General features: G+C 38.6%; 1 protein-coding gene across 2 annotated transcripts in view; it reads right to left on the bottom strand.

Moving 5' to 3' along the window:
* Nucleotides 1-7,438: 7,438 nt before the first annotated feature.
* The window catches only part of LOC117428943 (rho guanine nucleotide exchange factor 18-like), a 48,842-nt gene continuing 43,350 nt past the window's right edge, over nt 7,439-12,930 (bottom strand). For both annotated transcript variants that reach the window (XM_059014337.1, XM_059014336.1), the window contains exon 31: nt 7,439-12,774. In XM_059014337.1, coding sequence (XP_058870320.1) covers nt 12,623-12,774 — 152 coding nt within the window. In that variant the 3' untranslated portion in view covers nt 7,439-12,622. The remainder of the gene's footprint in view (nt 12,775-12,930) is intronic.

Genomic DNA, 12,930 nt, shown 5'->3' with positions numbered 1-12,930 from the left:
TGTTACTGAGAGCTCGATACAAAACCACAACCCCACCAAACAGCTGCAATTCGAACCCAGCCAAGCGGATGCCATGAAGCATAATTACACAAATTCCTGAGCTACCTTCAAGTTTGGATTTGTGTGGCAATTAAGGATGGGATTAATGAAGGCCAACATATTTTTCTGACATGTGTAATGAGCTATTGTGTGTGGATGAAATCGGCTCAGATACGAACCCTGTTCCGCTGCGGTACACCGCATTATTCAAATGATAAAGAATTCAGCAGCCTTACTGCGTTCCGGCTGAGCCTTGGGAAAGACAAAGTACACTCTTAATTCCAGACAAAGAAAAAAAATCTTAGCATGGTAACAGGACGGCAGAGTAGGAGCAGTGCAGAATGAACCTTACCAAATCTCTTAGATGCTGTTTGCAAGCATTCTGAGTGGTTCTGGGCTCTGTTGCTCACAGAGTTGTTATCATAGCTTCTTTAAATCTGCCTTTCCCTGGCTTTGAGTTTGTATGGAGGGACTGAACAGCCTTCCTCATTCCATTTAAACCATATGACAATGTAAACTCTGTCAACCCACCCTGCACTCCCCGGCTCTGTTCCTCTTAATGAAAAGAATTGGGGGCAAAAATGAAAGAAGCAGTGGCATGTTTCTAGTGCGTCTCCACTATCAAGGCCAGCCCCACAGCCTGACAATGCAGATTCATTCATTGACAAACACTGCTTGTTTTATGGTGTTTTCCTAGGGAAGCTCTGCATGCATGTACAGTACATTCTCAAGTGACTCCGTTTCCTCAGAAGGAAGTGAATCATGTCTGGATGAATTTTGCCCCTGCTTGTTAGTGTAATATCTGCTCGGAGATCTGCAGTGGTTGCAAAGCCGGCAGGATCTTGGTTTAATGATACAGCTGAAAACACAGCCCTCCCAATGCGCCATGCTGACTCCAAGACAGATGAGGACTCATTGCAGTCTGTGAGATCTGTATATAAATACTTGTATGTTGCAATAGGGGACACATATTCATATTGCTTCTGTATCCATGAAAGGAAAGATGGGGTTGACCATAGAGTCAGGCATTGTAGAACAATGCCCTCCTTTTTAGATTGAGGGTATCAGCAAGGTTATATTTCTGTACATGCGTATTATATAGTACGTAATTACTGGACTTACTAGTACATTACAACCATGCGAATACCTGTTGTATAGTAACGGCACTCCAAACACACCTGTGAGACATTTTATGCATGATAAACAAAAATTCGAATTCATCTGCAGTAGCTGCATTTCTCTGAGCTCTATTGAGGTGAAGCTATTTATTCACCTATATGTAGCCTGTCGTATTTTAGATACAGTTGATGACAATGGCAAGTCCAGCTACATTTTCAGAATATTTAATTGCTTAGCTGTTTAATATTATAATACAGACCATTATTAACACACCACGTTTTCACCCGCTGGCCTTGCTTATAAAATATTAAACAGGTAAGCAAATAAAATCTAGATGATATAAAATAGGAATGGGAGCATACGCTGTGGTAGCGCAGGTTTGGGAAAGGAGTGGCCTGACCCCTTAAAGGGTTAAAAAGAAATGTTAGAAATAAATTAAGGCTCTGAGAAAATGAGAGCTCATCCAACTGCTCAAACCGTAGCTAATTATCGCACTTGAGTGGTAATGAAAACGTTATCGAAATGCCCAGGAGACTTTCGACAAAAGGTCCAAAGGCCTTGCGTCTCATTGTCACAGAATCCCTGTTTATAGCTTAGTTCAGCTGACAGGACAGAATATTGCTTCGGATGTTTATGGTACCTTGTTTTCAATAAACGTCTCGGCTGCGGTGGCACGCCCTTCTCAATGCAGTTCCGTACAAAAATCTCTGCTGGCAATCAAGCCATATGAGTGCTTCCTGACTTCACCCCCACTGCAATCATTATCCATCGCCCGTGAGAAACACTTACGGTTTTGCGTTAACTTTGAACAAAGCCCACCCAAAATGATTTCCTTTTAATAGTATCCAACCACATGTCTCAGTACTGTAGGTGGCATGAACATCAAAGATCAAGGGGGTGAATGGCTGATACAAGGAAAGAGGGAATGATGTTGGTTAGTGAACTTCAGGACAGGAGGAGAAACCATAGAAAAACGAATGTGGTCAAACAAGTGGGAACAGGTTCAGACCACTGGAAGATAGCTGCTGTATGTGTTTGATGTTGTCATTGCTCATTACAGCACGGTGTACAGGGCAAGGCTCTGAGCCAGAGTACTGCTCTTCAAAAGGGCGCTGTCTACATGCTAATGGGTTAAGCAGTGCATCTGCACCCCACCACCACAAAACCAGTCCCGTACAGACAGAGATGTGCACGGAGGGGGGGGGGGGGGGGCGTTTCTGTAGCTGGGGCATGCATGGAGATTACACTATCTAAAATAAAAATGTGTCAACAAACACTGCATACCATGAAAGCGAGTTCTGTAAACCACACACACACAAATTCAGTTCCAAAGGAAAGCTAACTGCTCAGGCTTCATCCTGTTTAGATTTTGCTCAGCTTTTGGAAGCAGTTCTTCTTCTTCTTATTATTACATAGTGAATCAGTACAGCCCCTGTACTAGACTACTTTGGGAGCACAGGAAAACATGCTTTGATGTATATTATACACACCTTCAATAATTGAATTACTGCTTACATAAACCCTCTATATCAGCCTGCCCTTATAAACATTTCTCTTGCCAGCTGTTTGCTATTGGCAGAGTCACTGGGTTGTATAGTGTGAGGTTTTCACGTAATAAAAAGACTTGTTCTAGCGTTTTTATTGCCAGCCCCAGACCTCCTGCGGCTCACTGGTTTGTTTATGGACATTTAAAAACGTGCTGCAGGAAAGCTTTTGAAAACCCAGCAGCTTTGGAAGGACCCTGTGTAACACCCTGGAACTGCAAAACTGTAAGAACACCACTTGCTTTATTTCAAGTTCCAGTACTTACATAATGTAGCTGCAAAGTAACTGCATTAAACGGTTTCCTTTTCTTTTTTAAGTTCACTCTGGCTGGATGTTGCTTGAAACCAAAAGTGTTTCCAGCTAACAATTGCATAAATCAGACAATAATCATTCAGGGCTAGTGTTGCATAACCCTGTCCTGTTAAAGACTGATACGATTTCAGTAGAGCCACAGGAAAGTCTACAGTGAGGAAGGATTGGGAATAGGGACACACTGTTTTACCTCTGTGACACATGTTGCCAACCAAGCACTTTATCTTCATCTCAGTAGCAGACAGGAATCTTTGCTCTGCAGATTAGGTACTGAAATCTCTGTTTATCCCTGTGGAGCACCACCGCCCCCCTCCCTCTCTCCCTCTCTCATCAGCTCTGTAATCACTTCCATTCTGCAGCTGAGTCTTTGATATTTCCAACTTTAAAGCAACGGAAGCCCCACAATCAATCCTCCTCCCATTCGAAGAAAGCCAAACAAGCCCATGTCTTTAAATAAATAATTAGATAAATAAATCTACATTCCTGGCAACAGGAACGAGGTTAAAGATTCAGTGTGCACATAATATTGCACGTAGCGTCCGATTTATAATTGTAAGAAATGTGGCTTTTTTTTGCAATTTGAAGATTTACCCCACGTTGACATGCGATTACAAGAATGGTCAAAATAAACTACGAAATCATGAAACCATGAAGGCTGTTTTTCAGTCACCTAGTTGGAGAAATGTTGCGGCCAGCAGGTTTATTCAAGCATTTACCTTCATGCACTATGTGCAGGGTTACATTACAATAGCCATAGTGATTGTCCATTGGACTTTGTGATGCATCTGTGGCTGTTATTTGACACAGTAGCTGTACAGTTAGGAAATTAATTAGTCTCAATAGAGGCTATCTATGGAGTTTCAATGTGCCTTTTCCTGGCACACAGAGTAAAGGTCTACAGCTATGACCAAATGTTTTGCATCACCTAGAATTTTAGGATTGAGATTGAGAATTGGCCACAGTGGGTGACGAATCCCCCAGCTTCTAAATGACACAAGCATTGGGCACAGCCGAGCAGGAGTGAAAGCAGCAAGGCGACACCAGCAATCAGCCCTCCTTCCCACGAGGCATCGATTAGCAGGAACAGCGAGTGCAGGCCAGGTCCTGCTCTCGTTTCTTCATGCTACCCCTGCCGCTGGAAGCCAGGCCAAAAACAACACCGGCCTCACGGGATCCTGGCGGCAAAACCAGTCCAAAGTCAACATCCCGTTACAACTGGACGCTGGGTCAGTCAAGGCAGCTGTGGGGTAGAAAAGCTGAAATTGATGCTTGGGTCCGTGGCTGAGGAGTGGATACAGTGTTGTGGAACCCGACATCCAAATAGCTGTTGAGCACTTGGAATTGCCAGTATGTGCAAGTGGGGTGATACTGCCTGTTGGTCCTGTAACACTGAAACCTAACGCACACATTTATCATTCTGCTCTACAGCATGTAGTGTGATAGGAGCTGGAGATCAATGACGTTATGCCGATGATGTTATTTTGGATATGTCCAAAACACTTGAAGGTTAAAGCGAAGTGCAAGCCTGACCTTAATTTAACCCCCAACCCCCCCCCCCCCCCCCAAATCTGCAGCGCCTTATCCGACACAGAACAGCATTTGAATGCATTTGGCTGTTGCTGTGCAGTATTTGAATATTTTGCAGAAAGCTGTTCTCGTTTTGACTGAAAAAAAAAATTTCTATTGGAATGCATGTGTGCTGGAGAATTTGTAATAGTAATAGTGACCTCTTATTCCCATTGTAGGTGAAAATATCCGACCTGAAACATGTATTTAAAACACACAACAGTATTTTCAGAATTTCAATGACAGGGCTTTGATTCAGGGCTGAAGTGCCAATCCTTACTGCAATCAGTTTCGAATCACATGTGTCAATACTGGAACTTCAAATGCTCGATCATAGATTGGGTTAAATGTACATTCTTGGGAGTCTTATCTCAGTAACGCAGACAACCTGGCAATTATCAATATAAACAAAACAGAGCTGCTGCCTTTTAACAGGGTAATAAATGTCAGTGCGGTGGAAGAACAGACAGAGCCGAAAGCCTTGACCTGGATTTCCCAGTCTAATACACTGTTACAGTACAGCCATTTAAAACCAACGCAGACCGTTTTTATAGCCAAATTGCTTTATTGCCTTGAAGAGAAACTGGGCAGGGATCCCTCTAGGTTTCTCAATCGGCAGTGTCCGAGAGAGCCTGTAATCCGAACCTCTTTGTGCAAACAGGAAACTGTATGGGAGGCAAAACCAGTTCAAAATTTAAAATCCCAGTAATATCTGAATGAATGCCGGGACAGCCAAGGGAGCCTATTTGGTACATGCCAATGTATAAATTGGTATCAACCTTTGAAAAGTAAAACTAGTGTTTTAACAGAAACAGCACCTGTGGTGCAACCTAATGTGCTACAAGCAAGCAGAAGTTTGAATAGAATCTATGCCTAAGACACAACCACAAGAGCTATATTAGGCTTGATGTCAAGGTCAGAAGCACATCATGGGTCGTTTTACGAGGTGTAACTCTGCACATATGAAGTCTGCATCTCATGGGGTGTATGAGATGACGCCTATGGGTGTTCAATCTCTTCTTGTTGAATATGCACTGTCAGGAAAAGTCGGTGACTCATTGGTTTGGGAAAGCATTTGGAGTTATAAATAAAATCCCAAATAGTTCTACTTTTTGGTTGCAGAAAACTGTCCCCCACCTAGGACAGTTCCCTTAAGCATGCTATTATTCAAATGAGAATATTTGTACTTTGGGATTGGGAAGATGATACAAAGGGACGAATGTTCAGTTTTAATAATTGGAGGGAGAGTTGTTGCAAATTAGCTCTGTTGTGCATTGCTAGGTAACAAACCCACAAAGTTTATGAAGGCACCGTTTGAAAAAGCAATCAAAAAATGCAAAATAATCAAAAATCGCAAAACAATTTCCCCCCAAGGTTACAAGACTGCTAAAGAAAACACTCTTCACAAAGGATGCATTATTTAGACATTTGCTGACAGATGAGTTTTTCAGATAAAAGCCATCATCAAGGAAATGCAGTTGTTAATCCTTTCCGATAAGACTTTCTACGGAACAATAAAGCTTTGTCAGTCTTTCTTTGCTTCCCACGTTGGAAACCTGAAATGATCGTTTTTGTTTTACGTGTTTTTTTTTTTTTTTTTTTTTTTTTACGTATCAGACAATTACAAAACAGCCTTACATTTGTTTTACCTGGAATGCATGCACCAGAATACCTGTATCAACCTGCTTCTCCAAGTAAAACGCATACATAGTGGTCTATTTCAATGATGTTTAAACAGTGTTGGATCTTAATACAGCCATTTTTTAACATCAGTAACATTTCAAAGAGGAGCGATTTTCTCCTACCTTAAATAAACCATGCAATTACTATTACATCTCCCTTAGGTGACTCATGAATGTTTCAGAACCAAAAATAATTCATCATTTTATTAAGCTATACATCAATACTATTAAAAGTAACTAGTTATAAAATACTGGAAAGGGGAATAGAGAGCATATTTCTGAGCGTGGAAGCATCGCATGCTTCACACTTTACACTTGGAAATGCTGTTGCAGAATGATCGAGGTGGACTGAGCTGCTTTTTAAAAACATGGGGCCCCACTGTTAGGACCCCTTAAAGAGTTCACATTTTATATTCTCATTCTATCAATTATTTAACATCAGATTATTTCAAAAACGGAAATTCTAATGATTTTTGTTTGTTCTGTAATTATTGTTCTGTACTTTTTTTTGTAATCAATCGCAAATTATATTTTTGAAAAATGTTCATAAAAAGAATTGAAACAGAACCAACATACAGCCCATAAAATCAGCTTCAACTCTTCAAAAGGAAGGACACATTCCGATTACATCAGCCTGGGTCGCTGCCAGGTTAAGTGAACCAATCCCATTGCAAATTAAAATCACACAAACCACTACATTTTAAAGAGCAGAGGAGGGAGGGGGGTGGGGGGAAAGAGAGAGGTTCAGGTTTAAAAGCTTAGGGTCTTTTCACACTGTATTCAAACAAGATTTGTATTGATGTTTTTTCCCCCCTCCTGTATTGTACGTTGTTATTGGAATCACCTTGTTTATTACAATGCAAGTGTTCTTTTCAAACAAAATGTATTGAATAAATATTTGAAAGGAAGTCAGATTTTCAGAGCCCATGTTCCACTGTAGGGTACACAATTTGTACAAGGAAAGTAACTGCTAATAATGTACAGTATACTTTGAGCAAGAATAAATAGCAGAGCTACATACAAAACTAAGCTTTTGAATTAAAATACTGGTTTATGGAGCAAATGTGAATTTAAACAGTGTACTTTTAAATGTCTTTTATAATCCCAGAGGATGGAGAAGAGATTAACATGCAGAAGAAAGAAGAAAGAAGAAAACAATAAACCAAACATGAATCTCAAAGGAAATGCTTTTTTTTAATTGCTAAAATCACTTTTTTCATTCGATGGCAGGTTTTGTAATTCTGCAGTTCTCTATGCAGTGGATAACACAATTGTAAAAATAATTGTTCGGTGTGCTACAGATTTTGTTAACAATTGACATACAGAAGAAGTGCACAAATTAAACAAAATACAGTATTTAAACATTCATTTCCCCTTTCATTTTACAGCATTAAAACAAACAATGACCTACAAATAGGTGTCTACAGTGTAATTGGCAGTACAGAAAATCTCCATTATTTACAACATATATACTGAATGTAAAGGTATATAAGGACAGTTCCCTTAAGCATGCTATTATTCAAATGAGAATATTTGTACTTTGGGATTGGGAAGATGATACAAAGGGACGAATGTTCAGTTTTAATAATTGGAGGGAGAGTTGTTGCAAATTAGCTCTGTTGTGCATTGCTAGGTAACAAACCCACAAAGTTTATGAAGGCACCGTTTGAAAAAGCAATCAAAAAATGCAAAATAATCAAAAATCGCAAAACAATTTCCCCCCAAGGTTACAAGACTGCTAAAGAAAACACTCTTCACAAAGGATGCATTATTTAGACATTTGCTGACAGATGAGTTTTTCAGATAAAAGCCATCATCAAGGAAATGCAGTTGTTAATCCTTTCCGATAAGACTTTCTACGGAACAATAAAGCTTTGTCAGTCTTTCTTTGCTTCCCACGTTGGAAACCTGAAATGATCGTTTTTGTTTTACGTGGTTTTTTTTTTTTTTTTTTTTTTTTACGTATCAGACAATTACAAAACAGCCTTACATTTGTTTTACCTGGAATGCATGCACCAGAATACCTGTATCAACCTGCTTCTCCAAGTAAAACGCATACATAGTGGTCTATTTCAATGATGTTTAAACAGTGTTGGATCTTAATACAGCCATTTTTTAACATCAGTAACATTTCAAAGAGGAGCGATTTTCTCCTACCTTAAATAAACCATGCAATTACTATTACATCTCCCTTAGGTGACTCATGAATGTTTCAGAACCAAAAATAATTCATCATTTTATTAAGCTATACATCAATACTATTAAAAGTAACTAGTTATAAAATACTGGAAAGGGGAATAGAGAGCATATTTCTGAGCGTGGAAGCATCGCATGCTTCACACTTTACACTTGGAAATGCTGTTGCAGAATGATCGAGGTGGACTGAGCTGCTTTTTAAAAACATGGGGCCCCACTGTTAGGACCCCTTAAAGAGTTCACATTTTATATTCTCATTCTATCAATTATTTAACATCAGATTATTTCAAAAACGGAAATTCAAATGATTTTTGTTTGTTCTGTAATTATTGTTCTGTACTTTTTTTTGTAATCAATCGCAAATTATATTTTTGAAAAATGTTCATAAAAAGAATTGAAACAGAACCAACATACAGCCCATAAAATCAGCTTCAACTCTTCAAAAGGAAGGACACATTCCGATTACATCAGCCTGGGTCGCTGCCAGGTTAAGTGAACCAATCCCATTGCAAATTAAAATCACACAAACCACTACATTTTAAAGAGCAGAGGAGGGAGGGGGGTGGGGGGAAAGAGAGAGGTTCAGGTTTAAAAGCTTAGGGTCTTTTCACACTGTATTCAAACAAGATTTGTATTGATGTTTTTTCCCCCCTCCTGTATTGTACGTTGTTATTGGAATCACCTTGTTTATTACAATGCAAGTGTTCTTTTCAAACAAAATGTATTGAATAAATATTTGAAAGGAAGTCAGATTTTCAGAGCCCATGTTCCACTGTAGGGTACACAATTTGTACAAGGAAAGTAACTGCTAATAATGTACAGTATACTTTGAGCAAGAAGAAATAGCAGAGCTACATACAAAACTAAGCTTTTGAATTAAAATACTGGTTTATGGAGCAAATGTGAATTTAAACAGTGTACTTTTAAATGTCCTTTATAATCCCAGAGGATGGAGAAGAGATTAACATGCAGAAGAAAGAAGAAAGAAGAAAACAATAAACCAAACATGAATCTCAAAGGAAATGCTTTTTTTTTAATTGCTAAAATCACTTTTTTCATTCGATGGCAGGTTTTGTAATTCTGCAGTTCTCTATGCAGTGGATAACACAATTGTAAAAATAATTGTTCGGTGTGCTACAGATTTTGTTAACAATTGACATACAGAAGAAGTGCACAAATTAAACAAAATACAGTATTTAAACATTCATTTCCCCTTTCATTTTACAGCATTAAAACAAACAATGACCTACAAATAGGTGTCTACAGTGTAATTGGCAGTACAGAAAATCTCCATTATTTACAACATATATACTGAATGTAAAGGTATATATATATATATATATATATATATATATATATATATATATATATATATATTCCGTAACACCCCTTTAAAAAATGTGAACTTTTCCAAATAGTGTAAGAAATACACAGGACTATACCATCTTTGTATAAAAAGAGGGACTAGCTAGAGAAGCCAGTTAAGACAGTGGCGCAGTTTCAGCTACATAACCAAAATAAAATAAAAAAAAAATAGCAAACTGCTTGTTGCATTAGCATGTTTTTTTTTTATTATTATTTATTTATATAAAAATGCAACTGCAGCTTTTGTAGAGTGCACCCCAAGAACAGTACTTCATATGCAGAAATGTTATAAAGTGCTCAACAGTTCATATAAAAAAATAAAAGAAATGCATTTATACAAATAAAAAAAATAAAAAAAGCCAGTATTTATTGACAGTACACAATGGCACAACTACTAAAGCTTAAACCTGCAACAAGGTGCTGTAAGCAGATTTGTATGTGCGCGTGCGTGTTCTCTTGAAACTAAAAGATACTCCATTATTATCCTTGGCAGTCACAAGGAATGATTCGATTACAAAGATAAAACAAAAAAGTGTTCAATTTCCTTCAGTAAAACTGTCTCAAGCTTATATTCTCAAGCATTTCAAGACCCAGAGTACTGGAACTGCTAAAAGTTTAGAAACACTTTTTTGGGTAAAAAAAAAAATAAATCCTCAAATCCAAATCAGTTTTTGTTTCTAGTTTGAACTTTAAGTAGCGAATGCTAGTATATTCTGATCACCCTTTTAATATTTTAAGACTAATCAACATGATTTATTACTATTTTTTTTTTGTTTAATAACAAGCAAAACAATAGCTGCTGCCTTTTCTGCAGAAGGAGCACGAGACTGAAGGAAGTTTGCAGTCATTTCTGCATTTACCAATCGTCTATCAGTAATCAAATAACAAAAATCTCATCCTTACTAAAATCAGCAAAAACGAGCAATAAAAAAAATGCAAGTACAATTCTATTAGAGAAAATAAATAAGGAAAAAAATATATGTACAGTTTTCACATAAATATTTAGGCACCACCGTGTCCCGTAAAGTTTTTTTGGGTGTGATCACAGCCCTACTAGAATGCATTCCTGTTAGACCTGTAAGCTGTGCAGTGGGTTGCTGTTTTAAACACATGCACAGAGATAACATTTATTTTAAGTGACCCTTTAAACCGCAATATTAGGTTGTTACTACAAGTTGAGCTCCCCCCACCTCCCCATGTTGTAAATAGAATTACCTAAATATATATTTATATAAAAAACAAGTATTAAAGCTTTGGCAAACTTGAACCAGATACAGTAGCATCGTTGGCCTTTTCATAAGGAAGTTAAATGAATAACCTGGGCATGAAGTTACACTGTTGAGTTGAGGGGAGTGGTGTGTGTATATTATTAAAACAATGAACAAATACATTGCTGTCCCAGAGCCAGTCTGACGCATTTCTACACATATAATTGTGAGTAAGGGGTGGCAGTCTGGATTTGTGCAAGATAGATATGGGCTAGAACACAATGTGATAACCATTTTGTTACAGAACAGTAAAACTACAGGTCAGCACCTCTTAAATTTTCAAACCAAGCCCCTCCCGTTTCCAGATCTCCATTTTCACGAATGCAGTCCTGAAAAGAACCCCCCCCTACCCTTTACACACACTTGTCAAACTCAAAATAAGAACCCAGTTACCTCAGTTTATCTCATGGTAACCCATGCCTTGGGAATGACTTATTCTTAAAAAGATACCTACAATTCACGGTATAGTACTTTTTGTTATCTTCTGTATGCCGTGTACTTATTGAAAGTCTGTAAGTGATAGAATGATACATGTTACTATTGCTTTAGCCTCTGACCCCCAAAGTGAGACACCCAGAATAAGAATATACTGCACCCTGGGAGTGCCAGTGGAGTGTCTGTTTAGACTTGGTCTCCCAAGCTGGTCCCACAAGTGCTTGCTTGAGGACAGGTTGGGAAATGAAGCTGGTCACAGCAAGTCGTTGATAATATCTAGTAGTAGTCAGGCATTGTGAGGCTGATTAAGCACTTAAAGTTTAAAAGCAGCATGACCGATCCACTAAACCTGTACGCCTTTCAACTGTCCCTCGACTAAGGCTTGTCATGCAGACCAATAAGAGTGTTGCCGAATCCAAATCACAGCTTTCCACTGGGTGCTTGACTGAATGTAGGCTAACCCAAGCGGATTTACCAAATTTCAGAGCAAAATCACAATGTGGTGCTGCTGCCCTTTTTATGTTCAGTGTGACTGTTGTCTGCTATATGAATAAGTGTGGCTCTCCAAGCATAGCGCTTATCGGGTAACGTATTCTTACTGCACGTACTTTCCTTGAGATCCTCCCCAGTTATTGAGAACGATTACTAGTGCAGAACATGTATTTAACAACAACAACTCCTCACAGCAGTGTTTTAATGCTTCACTGTCAAGTGGGTTTTAAAAAATATTTCAAATACTTCCTACAGAGCCAACTAGCGCTAACGCCACCTGTTTCGGTTGCATCAGGAAGTCTTGGTCTTTGGAAATGCAAGTAAATAAACCATTAAAAAAATGATAAATCGAATCTCTTCATGTAACGAATCACAGGGGTAATTACATCTATGGGCTATCGATCAGGATTAAAATTACACTCGGTTAATTATAAACACAGGTTACTGGCAAAATTAAAATACATTCCTTGCAATTTAAAAACAAAAGTACCTTAATTTTTAAAATAAACCACCTTTTACTCCCCCCCAGTAGCTAAATTATGTTCAATGCCTATCTTTCTAATGTGCAACCAGCTGTCCATAAATCTCTCTCCTGAGGGTAGATTAGAAAAAGATGACGTCCTCCTTGGTCATCTCCTCGGCGATGCTGGGCTGTGGGGAGGGGGTCTGCAGCGATCCCTGGCTGTTCTGTTTCTGCATACCGTGTGGGGACAGATGAGTGGCATCGGAATGGTTGTCTGGAGGGCTTACTGGTTCTAGAAAAGCATAAACAAAATATATAGACATCCATTTTAAGGGTGGAAATAAGGCTCCTAGCACAGGTGTTTCTTAAAAGTAAAACTAGAAATGGATCAAACTGCTATCCAATGGGAGTATTATTTCCATCCCTGTATTTGGTAGAAACAGACAGG

This window comes from Acipenser ruthenus, chromosome 47, assembly GCF_902713425.1.
Source record: "Acipenser ruthenus chromosome 47, fAciRut3.2 maternal haplotype, whole genome shotgun sequence".
NCBI lineage: Eukaryota > Metazoa > Chordata > Actinopteri > Acipenseriformes > Acipenseridae > Acipenser > Acipenser ruthenus.
The sequence above is the reverse complement of the archived record's forward strand: the minus strand, read 5'-3'. Positions and strand labels throughout refer to the sequence as shown.